Source organism: Podarcis vaucheri (assembly GCF_965113315.1).
Source record: "Podarcis vaucheri genome assembly, chromosome: 4".
In the NCBI taxonomy this organism is placed as follows: domain Eukaryota; kingdom Metazoa; phylum Chordata; class Lepidosauria; order Squamata; family Lacertidae; genus Podarcis; species Podarcis vaucheri.
Genome location: NC_138762.1, coordinates 46492919 through 46513200, shown reverse-complemented (window position 1 = coordinate 46513200; position 20282 = coordinate 46492919). Strand labels below are relative to the sequence as shown.

The following is a 20282-nucleotide window of genomic DNA, read 5'->3' as shown; positions in this document are numbered from 1 at the left end:
CAAAAATCCATATCCTTGTAGTCTGGATTCAACAAAATTCAAGGCAAAAGTAGCCATCCTACTAATTGTACATTTTCTCACTCACTGCAGGAATAAGAAATCACAAGAGAGTTTCCTGGCACGTTGTGCTGATGCAACCCTGTTGCAAAACACAAACACCACAATGTAGGATTTCAAAAGGATCCAAGCATGTATAACCATGCCTGATTACAGGAACAGGGCTCCCTACCACCACCTTTATATTTTATTTTGAGCAAATGTGCAGAAAGCCCTGAAAGAGGCCCTACCCTTTGGTTCTCACATCTCAAGCTTAAGTACACACATGTTGTGCACATATTTCAAATATGGTGGCATTCACCGCACACTTCAGCTAGCTGTTTGTTATGCAGTTTATGTTTCATCAGTGTTCACACAAGAATCAAGATTATCCCAAGCAAACTCAAAAGTTGACAGGTTCCTACATTTCAAAGGAAAGTTCTGTTTACGATTTCCCCCCAGTCATGACACTTATGAACTGTAACTCGTTAATTCATTAAGTACCAGTGCTCCATTTTTACATATTAAGACTCAGCTGACAGCTTGTGCGTGGACATGTTAGAACTCTGAATCCACTACAAAGACATGCGCACATCCCTTTTGAAATACCTTTGAAATTGTGCATTCTAGTTCTGGTGTGCTCTCAGGTGGGCGTTTACTAGGGGTCAGAACTTCTCGTGCATGCAAATAGGTTTGTTTTTTGAAGCATCTGCAATACATTATTAATTATTATTATTAATTATTATTATTATTTTGATTATTATTACTATTATTATTATTTTAACCCCGCCCATCTGGCTGGGCTTCCGCAGCCACTCAGGGCGGCTTCCAACAGAATTGATGATAATAATATAAAAAAGCGATAAAACATCAGACATTAAAAACTTCCCTAAACAGGGCTGTTGACACCCCATTGCCAGCCTGTAACTCCCACTCTTCCTTTAATCCACATTTTCCCCTTTGCAGCATCTCAATTACCTGTTTTGCAGTATTAAGTCTCCATTTGGAAGCTCCCATGCAGAAAAACAATTTGTCCCCTTCTATCACATGCACTTCAAAAATGTGAAAAAAAACCTCCTCCTAGCTCTTTAATCAAAATGAATCTGTGGAAGTTCTAAGCGTGCCCAACTGAACCAAGACTTCAGACTTCTGTTAGGTGGCAGGTACCCATGGAAAATGAAAGGGAAAGAGAGACAGAGAATGGAGCTCGTTCCCAGCTACAACCCAGTAACAGGAAAAGCTCTAATGGGGATGAGGAAGTATCTCAAAGAAACTGTCGAGGGGTTGTGTACTACCAGGCGTCCATTCTTGCCAACTCAAAGAAGACAGGAGAACCTAAATCAGTTCAAATTGGTAAGCAGAAGTCAGAGAAATAAATAGCAGAGGACAAAGTCCTTGCTTTCAGCCCTTTTTTTAAAAAAAGAAAAACCTAATGATACATTCAGAACAGCAGCTTTTTGTCAGATGCCCTGAGGTCTCTACCGGCCCATTAGAGCACAGATGAGCAGAAGAAACACTGGTGGCTCAGCTACATTAGTCAAAAAACAGTGTTTCGAAGGTGTTCTAAACATGCAGCACCAGCAACATGTAGAGCAAAAAACTTTTCTATGTGATGTTCCATAGCACTTTTTTCTTTTGTTCTAACTGTTTAATTTCTGACTTATTTATTATTTTTTTCCTGTGTAGATCCACCCTGGGTCTTCTGGTGGATCTGAGTAATATACCGTAGATCAGCAAGAGTTCTAGTAAAAACAAAATGTAGATCTCACCAGACTCAGATCTGCTCACCCCTGCCTTACAGATAAAGGCTCCATGAGGAATCTAAGATGCTTAAAGACATTCGCTATACATATGATCAGCTTTTTCATCAAGATGCCAAACTTGCTGGAGTTTATGAATTTCATCAACTGTAGACACAGCAAAAGGTTTAGGTGCAGTCTTTTAAAGAGAACAACATCTGTTGATTTCAGACCCTGTTTCTCTTCAAACCATAAGAGACGAAAGCTCTAGATCAGGCTTTCTATACATTTTTAAATTTGCATGGTTTTATATTGGTAACAGAATCCATCTTTTCTTCATACACACACCCCTGCCAACAAGACGGGGCAAAAGGTTGCTGTAGCAATAGCTGGTGGTTTGGGCTACATGATTTCCTTCTAAGCACTTACTGTATGAAAATATCCTCTTTTTAAAATGACCCCACTACAGACTTGGACAATTTTAGTTTGCTTCCAAGCATGCTGGAGAAGAATAACAAAGCTTTAGTTTCTAGTTCACATCTATGATAGAAGGAAAAAACCATTTTTGACTATAATATCTTTCTAACATGCTGGTCTTCTTCCAGCCATAGGCTGAATGCTCAAGGACTTATACTGTGGTACCTTGAGTTACAGACACTTCAGGTTACAGAGTCTGCTAACCCAGAAATAGTACCTCAGGTTAAGAATTTTACCTTAGGATAAGAACAGAAATCGCACACTAGCGGCGCAGCAACAGCGGGAGGCCCCATTAGCTAAAGTGGTAACTCAGGTTAAGAACGGACCTCCGCAACAAATTAAGCTATTAACCCGAGGTACCACTGTAGAGGTTCAAAGCTAGCATGATCTAATCAAGGCTTTAGAATGTACCACGTAACATGTGCCTTTTTGATCAGGGAAGCAGCCTAGAGTGCTGAGTACTTAGAACTTTTTATAAGAAGGCGGGAATATAGCAGATAATGCACCAATTAAGACAAAAATGCAATCTATAATCAAAATGCACATATAAAAGCTTCTTCCTGAGCCTATACTTTTCTTTCATGCAGATTGTTCCTAGCATCTTCAACACAGGAATGCTGTCTATGATAATTAAAAATCCCTCCTGTTCTTAATTTCACTGATTTAACTTCTATGTGGTCATTTAGGCTGCCTTGGCAAAGTGTGTAGATTTGTAATTCATCCAGGATTTTAGCCACTTCCCAGAGGAGACCAAGAAAATGTGAGTGATCTTTAGAATGGCTCATTTGCATGCAGCAGAGTGAGAAACCCCAGCATGCAGAGCACGACTGCAAATTTCCCCACATGGACTTAGAAACAATTAAGGCTAGTAGTGCTGCTCTGGGCAGACTATTTGCTCGATTCTGGAAGAGCTTTCTGAAGACTCTGACACAGCAGTCATAGCATGTGTAACAGTCTATTGCCACATAACTCACATACCAGGTAGTTTAAAACCACAAACACACAAATCCCATACGCACACACATTATATATACATAGTTTTCTATTTTGTGCTTAGCACTGGGTGTTTTATTGCTTTATATTCTTTGCAAACACTATGCTGCATAATGGCAGGTTCCTAACTTCTAGCTCCTCTTAAGGTAAGATATAGAAAACACAACTTTTTGCTTTCCATTATATCTCTGAGTTTTCAATCCTATATTTACAGTGGTACCTCCGGTTACAAACTTAATTCGTTCTGGAGGTCCATTTGTAAACGGAAACCGTTCTTAACCTGAGGCGCGCTTTCGCTAATGGCGTATCCGGCTGCTGCCGTGCCACCGGCACGCGACTTCCGCTCGCATCCCAGGCAACATTTGCAACTGGGAGCATCTACTTCCGGGTTAGCGGAGCTCATAACCCAAAGCATTCGCAAGGAGGGCGGTACATAACACGAGGTCCCACAGTACCTGAAAACAGAGGAAGTTTTCTGCTGCTTCCGCACCGCCGGAGCATGATTTCTGTTCTCATCCTGAAGCAAAATTCTTAACCTGAAGCACTATATCTGAGTTAGCGGAGTCTGTAACCTGAAGCGTATGTAACCCAAGGTACCACCGTACAGGAATATGACCTTGGGTCACATGTTCCAGTTTCCACAGTTAAACTGCAACAGCATTCTTTAGCCCCAAATCTTTTTGTTTTCTGCTAATATTTGTTATCATTCCACCTTCAGAGTCTGTCTCTTGCTCTCCCAAAACAGCTCTCTCAAGCCCTTGTTATCTCTTTGAACTATGTGAGTTACTGGTCCTTCAGTTAAGACCCTAGAGAAGGAAGGCAATTCTCTTTGAAGGGCTTTTTTCTCAAAATCAAGTGTGCAGGCACATGTATTTTATCCCGCCTTCAGGTCTCAAGAACCGAAGGCAGTTCTCAGAAATTAGAACCCCATTTTAAAAGAACAACAGACGGCCTTAAAGAAACAAAACAAAACAGCAACATAATAGAATGTAATTATCAGAAAAGAAAAAAAAAGCTTTTAAAAAGAGGGATTGGGAACATGTGGTCTTTCAGATGTTGTGCGATTACAACTCTCAACCTTAATAGTAAGGTTGGTGAACTTGCTTGAACTTCCAAACTCACCAGCCAGAACATTTCAAATTAAGGCATTATTATTATTTAATTAATCAAAGCTGTGGCTCTACAGATGTTCTTTTGCTGCACAAGCTCCAGGCTGGTGCACTGGTAGGTCCCAAGAATTGTCCCACAACACCCTGAATTGAGTGGCTAACATCCAGAGAGAAGCCAGCATTAACTTTTCAGCCACCGGACCAAAACTGGGGCCTCCACTGCAACACCCCCCCCCAGCCACACACACTAGCAATGCTTTTCTCTGCTGGTAGAGGCAACTGAGAACTTGCACAACATCCTAATACACACACACTCAGCCATCAATACAGGCGAATAAGGAAGATCATACAGCCAAATTCTACCCACACTTTGAACTTCCATGGGTTAAGTCAGGAGGAAACCAGTTCCTAATCTGCAACCCCAATAGCCTCACTTTGCACCCCAGTTTTCCATTCTTTCTTCCCACCTCTACCCCTGTGTCTGTAAGTCAGCCACTACTATTTGATTTAATCTAACACCACATGGAGTTTTATCCCATATAAAGCAGGCCGCTGAAAAAACTAAGTTGCTGTGTACATAGTTAACAGATTATTGTGGCACCTGCAGGAAATGGCAGTATATTATAAAGGGAGAGGAGCTGTTAGCACAGAAAAGCCTAACAGGCAGCATTTACTGCACTTGTTTGGAACATCATAAAATGCCATAATACTGCAGGCATTAATGGGTCCAACCTTATCATTTACAGTCTTAGTACCAGAAGACGAAAAGTACATCCCAAATTATATGTGGCTTTAGCTCACATAACTCTTTGCTATTCGCAAAAGAGTTGCTAGTGGGAGTTCATATTTCACAGAAGAATGTGAATTAAGACTGGAATCCTCACACCACATTGCTGGGAATTCAGTGGAACTGACTTCTGAGTAGACATGGTCAGAACCGGAGTCCAAAACATCTGAAACAGGCATCCCCAAACTCGGCCCTCCAGCTGTTTTGGGACTACAATTCCCATCATCCCTGACCACGGATTCCCCAAAACCTGATAGCCATTCTACAAGCAGCTCAGACCAATATGTCACCATCACAAGAATCTTTGAGATAAGTTAGGTTGAGAGAGTGTCATTCCCTACAATGACTTAACAAGCTTTATGGCTAAGCTAGAACATGAAACTGGGTTGCACACATTCAAACGTAGCATACAATCCACTGCAACACACAGGCTTAGGTCAAAAATGCCTTTTGCCAACTGCATACAGGAGACTGAAATAAGTGCCAGGTCACAAGCAGAAAATTTAGTCCTTTTAATATGGGCAAAACAGCATCATAGTTAGAAAGAAGTTATTTAGCATATTTTTTCTTCCTCCCAGATTTGTGATGCATGGAGATCCCAATAAAATCTATGTTTTAAAGGGAGTCTGCACATTTATGGAGAAATGGGTTGCGTATAAAAATAAAAGAATTCCACTAATGGGGCTAAATTCTCTTTTTAACTAGCTGAATCTGCAACCTCTATTAACATCAACGTCTGGTAAAATACTAAGAGATTTATAGCCATGAGTTACATTATTGATACTAAATCTCTACTTGTTAGAGAAAAGGTTAGAAACACCAAGGAAAATTCAATGCAAAAAGTTAAATTAATTACTCACTAAAATTTAAAGGAAGTCAATATAAACTTGAAGAATCTAACCATGTCTAGCCTTAAAGGAAGATTCTGAACATGTAGATGTTAGACTGTACTTAAACATAGCTAAAGTAAAATATTTGTAATTAGTAACATACAAGTTATTTATTTAGTTATGTAACCAACTTCATTCTCAGATGAAGTATCAGTTGCATTTATGTAGTAAAAATGCTTAGCATTATTTGTTCTTAGCACTAATTAATTTTTTCTTAGCTCCAAGCTCTGGAGGGTAGAACTTGAACCAAGTTACAAGAAAGGAGATTGACTAAATATCAGGAAGAACTTTCTGACAGTAAAAGCTGTTTGACAGTGGAATGAGCTCCCTTGAGAGGTTGTGGGCTTTCCTTCATTGCATGTTTTTAAGCAGAAGTTGGGTGGCCATCTGCCATGGATGCTTTAGCTAAGATTCCTGCATTGCAGGGGGTTGGACTAGATGACCCCTGGGGTGCTTTCCAACTCTATGATTCTATAATAATAATAATAATAATTTATTATTTATACCCCGCCCATCTGGCTGGGTTTCCCCAGCCACTCTGGGCGGCTTCCAACAGAATATTAAAATACAATAACCTATTAAACATTAAAAGCTTCCCTAAAGAAGGCTGCCTTCAGATGTCTTCTAAAAGTCTGGTAGTTGTTGTTCTCTTTGACATCTGGTGGGAGGGTGTTCCACAGGGCAGGTGCCACTACTGAGAAGGCCCTCTGCCTCGTTCCCTGTAACTTGGCTTCTCACAGCGGGGGAATCGCAAGAAGTCCCTCAGCACTGGACCTCAGTGTCCGGGCAGAACAATGTGGGTGGAGACGCTCCTTCAGGTATACTGGACCGAGGCCGTTTAGGGCTTTAAAGGTCAGCACCAACACTTTGAATTGTGGTCGGAAACGTACTGGGAGCCAGTGCTGTTCTTTCAAGACTAGTGTTATTGTTGGGATTTTGCTTCTGATAGTTATATGCTCTCGGCAGCCGCTCCCAGTCACCAGTCTAGCTGCCGCATAGCCTAACAGAATAACTTGATACACTCAAATTATGCCTAGGCATCCTAGAAAGTATTGTTATAGATGCAAGGAGACCATTCCTTGGCTAATAACTGTCCAGGATGATTGGTTTACTTTCATCAATGGCAGGAAATGTTCTCATAATAGGTGAGGATCTCCTTCCAGTTTTTGGATTGCAAGATAAATCATAATATGGGAGGGGGCAGAGAAACAGTATGGAGTAAGTTTGATATTACTGAAAAGACCAAAGAGTATGCTCTACATGGGGCTGCCTTTGAAGGCAGTATACAAATTCCCAACAGCTGCAAAATGCTACTGCTAGATCACAGGAAGGTGGGGGAACAGAGCAATGGGGCACAAGACTGATTCTCTATCAGTTACAGTAGTTATCACTGCCTTTCAAAGTGTTGATTTTTAATTGTAAAGTCCTAAATGACTTATGAATAAGTTATTTGAAGGACCACCTGAACTCATCATAATCTGCTAAATCACAGATCTGTCTCAAAGTCTCCTGTTATGTACTCAATCCTATTTGTGGGTGAGACACAATTTTGTTGTGGTTCCTAAAATTTGAAACTCCCATCGGATGTGCACATGGCATATACAGTGGTACAGTGGTGCCTCGCAAGACGAAAAGAATCCGTTCTGTGATTCTCTTCGTCTAGCGGTTTTTTCGTCTTGCGAAGCAAGCCCATTGAAGGATTAGCGGATTAGCGCTATTAGCGGCTTTTAGCGGCTTATATGCCGATCGGATCAGCTGATAAGCATCTTAGCGGCTTAGAAAAAGGGGGGGACCACCAGGAACTCGCAAGACATTGTCGTCTTGCGAAGCAAGCCCATAGGAAATTTGTTTTGCGAAGCACCTCCAAAACGGAAAACTCTTTCGTCTAGCGAGTTTTCCGTTTTGCGAGGCATTCGTCTTGCGGGGCACCACTGTACCTCGGGTTAAGTACTTAATTTGTTCCGGAGGTCCATACTTAACCAGAAACTGTTCTTAACCTGAAGCACCACTTTAGCTAATGGGGCCTCCTGCTGCTGCCGCACCGCCGGAGCCCAATTTCTGTTCTCATCCTGAAGCAAAGTTCTTAACCTGAAGCACTATTTCTGGGTTAGCGGAGTGTGTAACCTGAAGCGTATGCAACCCGAGGTACCGCTGTATACACTATGGATTTTTAAACTGGCTTTAAAAATCCTTTTTCTAACTGCATTTTTTGTTGAAGGCTTTTTCTACATAGATACGTTGCAAAATATAGTTCTGTCCATTTGTTTTTATTAAGTGTCTTTAACTCTTAACTGGTCTTTTTAATAGCCGTTAATGCAGCTGCCATTGTTGATTCTGATTATTTTAAATCATTGCATTTCTTGTGCTTTTAAAATATTGTGAGCTGCTTAAGGGTTGGCTATGCTCAAAAAGGCAACATATAAATAAATTTATAAAGTAAATAAATGCCCTTGTAAAAAAAAATGGAGTGCAGAAAAACCTGTACAAGCCCTGCCTTGACCTCTTCCCCAGGGATGGTTAGGAGAGCAGGCATATATTTTGGGAAAGTACCCGTAATACAACAGCAAATCAGATCCAGATAAGAGCCAATTCTTATTTCCATCCATTACTGCAGCTATTTCAAACACCAGAAATGGTAAGGTGGCAGGAAGGCAGATTCTGTCCTCCTTTGGGCAGACAAGTGTGTGCAACAAGGAAGTTTGCTCAATAGTGCTCTAGCAGCTCTAATTTCTGACATGGAAATAAGTGCTCTTCAGCTCAAAAATGCACATGATTTTAATTGCACCTACTTCCACGTATTGAGATCAATGAAACAGTTAAGCTAATGACAAAAGTCATTTACCCAACAGGAGAGAATGTGATAGCTCATTCAGGCATTTGTTAACTGAACAGTTTGCATTAATGCAGCTTTAAAGAGGACAGGCATTACATTCGTGCACACCAAAACACTGCCCCAAAGCCCTCGGCACAAGCAGTAAGGCCTCATTTCTACTCACATTCACTAGTTTAAACCAGATACAGAGATTGTCAACCAATTGCTACTACGGCCATAGAGACCATGACAAACAGGAGGGACTTGGGGGAAGAGATGAAAAGCATCAGATTCAGGGATCGTTTTTGAATGGAAGGCTTGTTACTGTGCTGGGAAAGGTACATGTAGGCTGTTTGTGTTGCTGGTGGGGGGGAGTGTTTATTCTGTATAATAATAATAATAATAATAATAATAATAATAATAATAATAATTTTATTATTTTTACGTTGCCCAACTGACTGAGTTGCCCCAGTCACACAGGGCGGCCAAGGGAATTAGACTGTTGGTCCTTGGATAAAGGAACAGTTGCTTATATATTTTCTTTAACTGAAGAGATTACTGCAGTATCACTGCCAGTCACACAATAAAGACATGCCTGTTTAAGAATGTTCATATATTTAAAACAACATACCACTCAATAACAGTTACACACACAGTGCCAAAAAAATCACCAAGAATGGAGCCTGGATCTGCATAAGCTAATATATGTATACATGCAAAATTAGAAACAATTAGCATCATTTAAACAGAAATGCATCTCACCATAGTGGAGGAGACTGTGACCAGTGAGCCTGCTCAGTCTGCTTCCCAGGTGCTAATTCAAAGTCTTTGCTCTCCCTTTCTATTCAGTTATTTAGCAAATTTATAACCCACACATCACCAAATAGTCACAGGGCAGGAATACAGATAATATTAGAACCATAATTAGTTTTTTATGATTCTTTATCTTTAAACTGGGCTTCTCTGGATAGGAGTTTAAAATCTCCTGGTTATTCTAAATGTCTTTGAATCTCAAATTTTGCAACAAATACTACCCAACAAAATGTCTAACATAACAAAACAACCAGATAGCTGTGCACAAAAATGTCAAAGACTGAACCTCTTGCATTGCATGACCTCTTGCTCCCATTGTTTACATTTTATACCCATGTTTCCTTATGTATATATAAATAAATAAGGTTCACACATTTACCATCTGCAGTAATTGATAACAAGGTAAAAAATAAATAAAGGTGAATGCTCTGTGTTGCCAGGAATATTTGTGTGTGTGTGTGTGTGTGCGCGCGCGCGCACGCGCATTTATTCAAATCTGCATGAATTTTATTGATTTTAGTGTGTGTTGAAATAGGGCCATTTTTTAAAGGGGAATGCTGTGATTTGCCAGCAAGACTCAGAATGCTCAGTTTATGATCCATTTGGAATAGCAGGATTGGTAGAGCATGAGACTCTTAATCTCAGGATCATGAGTTGAAGCCCAATGTTGGGCAATAGATTCCTGCATTGCAGGGGGGTGGACTAGATGGCCCTTGTGGTCCCTTCCAACTCTACCAATCTATGATTCTCTGTTGTATATAATGTTATTTGGGTCTGTGTCAACTTCATGTTAAGTTGTTTTACTTTTACAGTGGTACCTCGGGTTACATACACTTCAGGTTACATACGCTTCAGGTTACACTCTGCTAACCCAGAAATAGTGCTTCAGGTTAAGAACTTTGCTTCAGGATGAGAACAGAAATCGTGACTGATTTATATGAAATGATTTATAGGTGGTACATAACACCAGTCAAGAAGCCTCGTATAAAATTTAAAATATTAACAGACGCCAAAGAAAGAGGTGGATTTGCCCTGCCAGACCTCAAACTTTATTATGAATCAGCCGCATTTTGTTGGCTGAGAGAATGGATGCTTCTTGAAAACACGGATGTGTTGGATTTGGAAGGTTTTAACAATGTATTTGGTTGGCACGCATATTTGTGGTATGACAAGGTTAAAGCACATAAAGCGTTTAAAAGCCACATTGTTAGAAAAGCACTGTTTAATGTTTGGGTAAGATATAAGGATTTGCTAGAAAGTAAAACCCCAAGATGGTTGTCACCAATGGAAGCAAAGGCTCAGAAAAAACTCAACATGGAGGCCAAATGGCCGAAGTATTGTGAAATTTTGGAACAAAAGGGAGACAGACTAAAATTGCAAAGTTTTGAAAAACTAAAAAATAAAGTGCGAGACTGGCTCCATTATTATCAAATAATGGAAGTTTATAATGTGGATAAAAAAATAGGCTTTCAAGTGGAAAAATCAAAATTGGAAACAGAATTGTTAGACTCTAAAGTTAAGAATTTGTCAAGAATGTATAATTTGCTGTTGAAATGGAATACACAAGATGAAATGGTGAAATCTGCTATGATTAAATGGGCACAAGACGTTGGATATAACATTATGATGGCTGACTGGGAAAAGTTATGGACCACAGGTATGAAGTTTACGGCATATAATGCCTTAAAAGAGAATTTAATGAAAATGATTTATAGGTGGTACATAACACCAGTCAAGCTTGCAAAAATCTACCATCTGCCCGATAATAAATGTTGGAAATGTAATGAAACTGAAGGCACATTCTTTCACCTTTGGTGGACATGCCCAAAGATTAAGGCATTCTGGGAAATGATCTATAATGAAATGAAAAAGGTATTTAAATATACCTTCTTGAAGAAACCAGAGGCCTTTCTCCAGGGCATCGTCGGCCAAATGGTGCCAAAGAAGGATATAACTTTTTTTATGTATGCTACGACAGCAGCAAGAATACTTATTGCAAAGCACTGGAAGACACAAGATCTACCTACCCAGGAAGAATGGCAGATGAAGCTGATGGACTACATGGAGTTGGCGGAAATGACTGGCAGAATCTGAGACCAGGGAGAAGAGTTGGTGGAAGAAGATTGGAAAAAAATTAAAGTATATTTACAGAAATATTGTAAAATTAATGAATGTTAGAAGGAAGCTGGAAAGAAGGTATATGGCTTTAGTAGAAAGGTTATTAAGAATTAAGTAAAAATAGATTGATTATGGGTAAAGGTGTAAAATTTAAGGCTAAATTGCGCTAAGATAAATTACGGAACTAAATTTGAGAAAGAGGGAAAGGACTTGCTGAAACAACTAATTGAACTAGAATACAAAAAGGGAGGTGTGAGGAAGTCAAGGAAATAAGCAAATGAAAGATAAGGACATGAAAATATTGTTTTTTTTTCTTTTTTTCTCTTCTTTTAATGTTTTTGCTTTTTAAAAGTTTTTCTTTTTTTCTTTTTTTTAATGTCTTGATGTATTGTAATTGTTGTTGTTTTTTACTGTATTTTTTCTTCTTCTTTATTTACTTTTGAAGTTTTGTAACTTTTTATTGTTTGTCTTTCTTTTATCTGTATTTGTTAAACCCTAATAAATATTTTTTAAAAAAGAGAGAGAGAACAGAAATCGTGCTCCGGCAGCACGGCAGCAGCAGGAGGCCCCATTAGCTAAAGTGGTGCTTCAGGTTAAGAACAGTATCAGGTTAAGAACGGACCTCCAGAATGAATTAAGTACTTAACCCGAGGTACCACTGTATAGTCTTGCTTTGTCATACCACCAAGTTCACCCATTGATTGGTACACTGAAAACCAATGGTTTTAAACCTATGCAAATATAAACATCCATGTTCTTTTAATTACTGACATTAAATGTCAACTTTTATTGTTACTATACAAACCCGGAGGAGGGTTTATGCTCAGTTAATTATTGGATTTGGGAAGTTCCATTCTAATTGGTGAATGATGCCATATATAAAAATCTTAAAACTAAACATAACAGGACACTTTCAGTTTAATGTACTATCACAAAGTTCAGCCACTAGTGCTTTTTAATGCTGCTTTGAAAACATGTCATTGCCTTTTTTCCTGGCAAAGCAGTAAAAGAAAGTTTTGTAATCTGCTTGTAAAAGGCTCCTATGGCAGTTAATAGTAGAAAATTATAATCAATTGTGCCTGAAAAATATACCACACCAAGGCAGGAGAGCAAGTACTCTCAGGTGCTGTTATCATATAAGATAACAGCTGGAAAGTAGTTACGATACTCAGGATAACACTTCATGCATCTGATGAAGCGGACTGTAGTAAATTTGTTACTCTTGGCAGTGCCACAAGGCTGATTGTTGTTTTCACTGCAGGAGACCAATGCAGCTACTTCCTCTGGAAATTGTATCTGATGAAGTGGACTCTAATCCACAAAAGCTTATACCATCATGAACTTGTTGGTCTTCAGCCTAGTTCGTTCATCAAAATAAAGCCAAACTATGGCTTCCCTGGACGATGTGAACAGGCTGGCTCTTGATGAGTTTAAACAGGATTTTCTCCTCCAGACCCTGGCATAGCTGCTGCGCTGCCCTGCCATTTCATCTCAGGCCTGTGACACAACACAGCAACGAAGTCAAGGCTTTGTTCTGTTGCTAGATTGTGGTCAAGGAGGAGAGACCCTAATCTAATCATGGTCCTGCATTCAGATACCACACTAAGCCAAACTTGTAATAAAGGGGCCGAGCAACAGCAAAATTGGTGTTAGCTCCGGTCCAGGAGCCCATACATTTGCATGGTCATAGCTTGGGTTACCTTGAGTCCATGACATGCAAACTAGGCCAATTAAGATACAGTGGTACCTCGGGTTCCGGAGGTCCGTTCTTAACCTGAAACTGTTCTTAACCTGAAGCACCACTTTAGCTAATGGGGCCTCCTGCTGCTGCTGCGCCACTGGGGCACGATTTGTGTTCTCATCCTGAAGCAAGTTCTTAACCCAAGGTACTATTTCTGGGTTAGTGGAGTCTGTAACCTGAAGCGTATGTAACCTGAAGCCTATGTAACCCGAGGTACCACTGTACTACAAGACTTTGTTATTTTAGGTGCAACCAACTACTCCTCTGGAAGATGCTCTTCTTTAAAAGTACAGTCTTCTTCTCTCCTCATTTTAACTCTTCTTGGTGAAGAGACAATTATTCTGTACTAGCAAAACTAAAAAACTTCATCAATAAACAGATGGACAGTTTCAAACTGTTGCTATTTTCAAGTGGAACTCAATCACATCCCAGCAAATCTAGGTTAAGTGCCATTATAGATGACTGGAAGATCTTGCATAACAAAGCCACTTCCCTCAAAGATCAGACTTTTTGCAGTGAGGAAAGTGATGGGGAAATCCCACTGGAAAGGGTGGGATAGCACTTGCTTTGGCACATATAATCTCTCTGGAAACAAATCAAGTGGACTGGAGGAATCCATGATGTACCAAACATACCGTACCCAAGCATACTCTTAGAAGCCACTATGAAATCCCTACAAGTATTGCAATGGGGGGGGGGTAGCAGCAGGGGATTTCCCTGCTGATGTTTGTAATATTAGAAGGGGGATATCTGGCTGCCATAACAGTCCCCAGTGCAGTGGGAAAGCTGACAGCAGCCAAAAATCCCCGCTCCAATATTTCAAATAGCAGCACTTGTCCTTCCCAACTTATGCTGAGAAAAGTAAAGGAGCCCTCAAGGACACTATTGAGGTAAAGTCTAAATCTGCTCTCTGACACTGGGAATCAATTCTGTTCTTATCCATGTCCCCACTCATGCAGAATAAATCATACTATTGTCTAACCTTTCAATCTGCATAACCTCACTGTGGGCTCCATTACTTTATCCCACTAGTCTGACAAAAATGTTAGCCGCTGGCATTTACATATAGATTTATCAATCACTTCTTCAGAGCAGCAGGCACACACACACACACACGCACACACACGCATACACAACTTTTACCTTACAACAGCTTTGTGAAGTAGGTTAAGCAGAGACAGAACGACTGACTCACTCAGGGAAACCCAGTAAAGCTTCAAGGCAGAGCAGGGATTTTAACTGAGCTCTGATTCTTCCAAATCCAACACCAGGCTGCAGTGACCACTGCCCAGTTTATGATCCCTTTTGCTACTCCATGCTCCAGCAAGCAATATGCTTCGGTGAACAGAGAATTTGCCACAAATGTGGAAGACCAATGTTTAAATCCTATTCTGACCACTGCTCTTGGGTGGGTTTTAGCAACTCAGTCCCACAGTCTAAGATACCCATGTATAAAATTGTTGACTGTAATTACTGAAGGCTGCCTCAAACTGCTGCAGAAATCTAAAATAAAAAGTTAAAAATTAAGTTCATAAAGGTTTCTGATCACACTTTCTACAGAACCCTTGCCCCCTAAATTATTGGTTTATTTGGGGGGGGGTATTACAGAAGGGTGGGAAGGTGGTGAACTAATATTAGGAGCCCAGTCCAAGAGTGCAAACTCAATGGAGCTTGCATCTGAGTACACATGTCAGGTTGCAAATCGTTAGTAGCAACAGTTTTCATCTCTCCCATTCAGAGCCCAGTCCTACGCATGTTTACTTAGAAGCCCCACTGTATTCAGTGGAGCTTGGTCCCTTTATAAACGTATTTAGGATCCCAGCCTTGGGCATTGCTCACGGATTATTTAGCGAGGACTCTCCACACACCTTTCCTTGCTGATTCTTTTTTACATACTGAAAACCTCACGGCTCTTTTACCCGGCCGGCAGACAAGAAAAGCTCTTGCAGCGTTAAGGGGGAAAGTCCCTCCCTCTCCACCAGCTAAGGGCAAGAACCAACTTCCAATCCCAAGTGAGGGCAGCCGGGTGGCTTCACAGGCGCTTCCCGTGGAGATGAAGGCTCGCCAATCAGGCTCGCCCGTTCCCCGCCAGCGAGGAAGCACGCGACGCACACGCACCGCGGACGCCGGGAAGCGCACGTGAAAGGCAGGGGCTCATGTTGCAACAGAGAGGAGCGCGGGGCGGGTGGCGGAGGGGCTGCAGCCGCTCAGCTGTCCTAGCCGGGTTCGCTTTCCTTCCTCACCGCGGCTGGGCACCACAGCTGCGGCAGCCCTGCCTTTACTCGGGAGTAAGTATCTCCTGGACTCCGGAGTGAAAACGCACAGGCAGCTGCAAAGGCAGCAGGTAGAGGAGAAGGAGGTAGTGAAGCCAAGTGAGCCCAGCGGGCAAGAGAAGCTAGCGGGACTTTAGCAAGGCATGCACGGTGCCGCTCCGCAGATAGGGACCTACTCCGGAGGAAGCAAGCAGGACCGAGATGCAAATAAGCGTGACGGTGCAGCTTTTTAGTGTCTGGAGCAGCTGTTTTTGGTTTTTGGAGGGGTGGGCCCGGAGGGGAGATGGGCGGGTGTGAGAGGAGCCCCGAAGCAGCGCGTCCAGGTGCACCAGCTGATCTCGGTTACCTGCGCTCGAAGTCCTGCTCAAAGGGAGTCAGGTAGGGGTCCTTCTCCAGCAAGCGCTGCAAGTCGGGCGGGCTGGGGCTTAGCAAAGCCATCTTTGCAGCAGCAGCGGAAGGATCCGGCCTCAGTTGCACCAGGATGTCAGGAGAAGCGGCGCCCTCTCAGCTCCCTATATACATTTGGGTAAGAGGGGTGGGCTGGAAGGGCAAGCGCCGACCTCTCTCCCACCAACCCACCCCCTTTTCGGGATAGGGCTAGGCCGGGTGCCGCCCAGGCTGGGGGAGGGGAAGGGGGTCACCCAGCTGCGCAAGGGAAGGGCTCCGGGAACAAGCAGTTCCGGCCTTGCTAAGAGACTCGAAACCTGCGGCTGCTTCAGGGTTTGCAACGTCCTTGCCGACTGAGCATGCTCGGGAAACACGAGCAAGCTCAGTAGTGCGTTCTGAAGCCGCTGCCCTCACTTGGCCCCCTTCACATCCGCCAGGAATTGGTGTTTTCCCTCCGTTATCCAGTACTTTGTACTGAGCAAAGGTGAGCTCCCAGGAGCAGACCAGGAGAAAAGCGATGCTGGTGACTAATGAAGAGAGGCAGAAGATGCAATCTTAAGCACATTTACTTGGAATTAATCTCATTGAACTCGTTGGAATATTTTTCATAATAAACATGCCTACAGTTGGGCATCACCTGGTTTAAGATTTGGTGTGCTGAGTGCAAGTATGGATCACTGGTGGAAATAGGGGTCTTCCTCTGCCAGAGAAGGGGGCAGGGTACCAGTGGGTTCTTGCTGCTCCTCCCACTTTGGGGGTGGGGTGGAGGGCGCCTGCAGAACTCCAGTGCCATCTCGGGTTCCTTCAGCATCCACCAACTCTGCCAGAGAAGTAGCAGCTGCAATGAGAGCTCACATAAAGTAGCATAGGAAACCTGAGGTGACGAAACAGGAAGGACTGTCTGTGCCTGGTCACTTTCAACAGCTGTTTCCCAATAAAGGCATATCTCTTTTCCCCTTCCAAGGTCATACTGTCCTATCCTTTCACAGTGCATAGAGCAGCTAAAAGATGGCAGCCTGATCTACATGCTTCTGGGAGGGAGGTGTGGCGTCCTTGTTCAAATCTTCCAAGTACACTGGTAAAACAGTTGAATGGTTGACTTTACAACTTAATCTTTGTACAGGCCATTCTTTATAAATTGACAAAGTAATGTTCCCCAATTGGATATGCTTCAGGCTGATGTCAAGCAAGACATACTTGTGGCAAATGAAGTTGACAGCGTTTGACAAGAATCATATTGCTAGGAAGGAGGAGAACCGATGTTTTGAATGAGGAACCTGTGGCCCTCCAGATGTTGGGGAGCTCTAGCTACCTTTGGTTCCATCAGCGATGATGGGAAATGTAGCCCCACATCTGAAGAACCACAGGTTGTCCAAGCCTGGGTGAGAACTATGGTTTTCAGACATTCTAATCTGGGAAACCCTTCTAAATCAGCTTGTCTGTCAGAGGGCCAAGAATGAAGGGAAAATCTCATGTAGTGCAGTCTCTCTTAATCTGTAAACCTGTGGACAGGAAATCATCTCTTTTGTTGTTTTATTGATTTTATGTATTCACTTTGGGAGCTGCTGTTGTTTTTGTTGTTAAAAGTGACATAAAAATGCTTTAAATAAAATCAAATAAAAATCAAAGAGCCATTGCAGATCTTGCAAAATAAGTGTTTTCCCCCCATAGACCTGAAACAGAGTGAAGAAATGTTCAATAATCTTCGTCTCTCTCTCTCTCTCTCTCCCTGTACCCAAGTTTTTGACTTCAAGTTACACAATTCCAGAAAGTCTTGTGTGTGTCCCAGCTTAGGCATTGCAAGCAAATAATAGTGTTTTGCAAGCTCAAACATCTTAACTCTGGAAAAATAGCTACTTAACCAATGAGTGTTGCAAAACTTCTGCATCCTGAATGTCAATAATTTTCATAAAAGTTCCATTTTATGTAACATATAATTCTGTGGTAAAATACTTTGCTGTGTTAACTTGTTTTTTCCAGTATATGTACAGTTATGAATACATTAAAATGTTAAATATCTTATTTCATGGCAGAAACAGTTTAAATTACAGGAAGTTTAAATGTTAGGAGGGAGTTGTTAAGCATTCAGCACTGGAGCAAGCTGCCTATAATTGCAGATTCTCTGTGCTTGCAGGTTTTAAAGTAAACTTGGATGACATGTATTGGAAATGCTTAGGCAGAAAATATATGCCAATTACATTTAAAATACATTTCATAATGGCAAGAACTAAGCAATCATCTGTATGCATTTTCTTAAGTTGTAAAACATGCTCCTTCATTCATATGTATTTTTGAACCCTTTGGCACACAATTGAAAAGGAAAATATAAATTCAGATGGACACCTCACTTTGCAGTCATGCCACATGGACAGGCAGTGTGGTTAAAGAATTGGGCTGTGGAGACCTGGATTCAAATCCCTGCATCAGCAACAAAACTGGTTCTGTTACAATAAGATTGGCCCAGTTGCACACTTTGGGGACAACCTACTTCACAGGATTGTTTTGAGGCTAAAATGGGATGTGTATGTTACTCAGAGCTTCTTTTAGGATGCAAATGAATGAATTTCTCTAGAAATGTCCCTTGTTTGTCCAAATGTAAGGCTTACATGAGACATCTTCATCATTCTAATTTTGAAAAATTACCCTAAGCAAGTATTTTGTTCCTGTAGCTGTACTGGGTGATAATGGTGAGTTTTCCCTGAGTATGACTATTGTTGGCTATCACCTACTGAACCTAGTAGCTTGCAGAAAATATTATAAGTAAAATAGGTGTACTTAAGGCTTCATTTCAATCTTCACAGAAACTTTCAGAAGTTGCAACGTGTGTATGATTCAAGAACTATCTTTCACACACATCCTCCCCCACCCCATCTCTCCAGCTTCAAGAAAATATTGGGTTAGATATCTTCACACATCTAGAGCTTTCTTCATATAGTGATCCCTGAACAAATGACATCCCCATTCCGACATGAAAAAAATTCTCTGCTGAACAGATACAGGAGTTGACAGCTTTATGTAGGTAAAGCTTCTTTCTTGTTGGAGTAAGGAGAGCATAGAATCAGGTGCCTTCCTCCTACAAGAATTTCTTGTGTGAAAATTATTTCTACATGTATATTAACTCATAGTTCAGGGTCAGGGTGACAAGATGGGACTTGGATTGCCCATCTTGCATCAAATTTTGTACAAGGCATGGACATCAGTACACAAGTTTAAATAAACTTGGGAATATGCCAATATGTGATGGTTGTGACAGTGTGGTTACTTTCTTCTGGATAGTTACCTGGTAGTCATCAGCCAATCTCTTTACCTTGGCCTCTGGCAGTTAAGGAATTTAAATGTTATGTGACCCATCTGCTTTGATGAATTTGTATTGTTCTGTCATATTTTGGAATGGTTTTATATGTGTTAAAGTTGTAGTGATTTTTCTCTGTTTTAAATTTGTCTTTTTTACTTGTAACCTGCTCTGGGACGTCATGTGAAGGGCAAGGAATAGATCTAATAAATAAATACAATTTGTTTACATTTAGAAATGTTGTTTTGCTCTAGCATGACACTGAATCACAGAGACTAGTTGCGTACTGTGGAAAAATGTGTTCTGAGAGTGCTGTGATTTTAGTAGTGTATTGGTATCCCAAAATGTGGCCATGTGGAAGTTGGTGAAGGAGGGCTCCAGCTTAGAGCTCTGTGCTCTGAAATTTCCTACTCTATACTACCAACTGGGAATGTGGCCTAGATATAGTCAAGGAAAACATCTTGTCTCTACTTTGCATGTACAATTTGTAGAACTTTTTGGAGGGGACTTGCAAGCATATTTGTTACTCAACTACAGAGAATCAGAAACCTTTTTGCAGCTCTTATTTCAGTGCATTCAGAGATCTAGAAGTACTAAATCCAAATCTACCTTGTGCCCATCCCTGCTTGCAGTATGGAGCAAGTGAGCATATAATGCCCACTCCAAGAGCAGAGAGTCTTTCTCTTAATTCAATGGGACTCTACTGTTGTTTGTTTCTGCTGTCAGGTGAACTTCGTTGCCCGCCCACCCACCCTGCCTTCCATGGTAGCTTGTACTTTATCTGTGTCCTCTAATTCAAGACTTCCAATCCTCGC

General features: G+C 41.4%; 1 protein-coding gene across 2 annotated transcripts in view; it reads right to left on the bottom strand.

Moving 5' to 3' along the window:
* GBE1 (1,4-alpha-glucan branching enzyme 1) overlaps positions 1-19620 on the bottom strand; it is a 148823-nt gene extending 129203 nt beyond the window's left edge. The window contains exon 1 of one of the 2 annotated variants that reach the window (XM_082220745.1): positions 16135-19620. In XM_082220745.1, coding sequence (XP_082076871.1) covers positions 16135-16226 — 92 coding nt within the window. In that variant the 5' untranslated portion in view covers positions 16227-19620. The remainder of the gene's footprint in view (positions 1-16134) is intronic. The other variant, XM_082220746.1, reaches the window with a different exon arrangement.
* Positions 19621-20282: the final 662 nt, after the last annotated feature.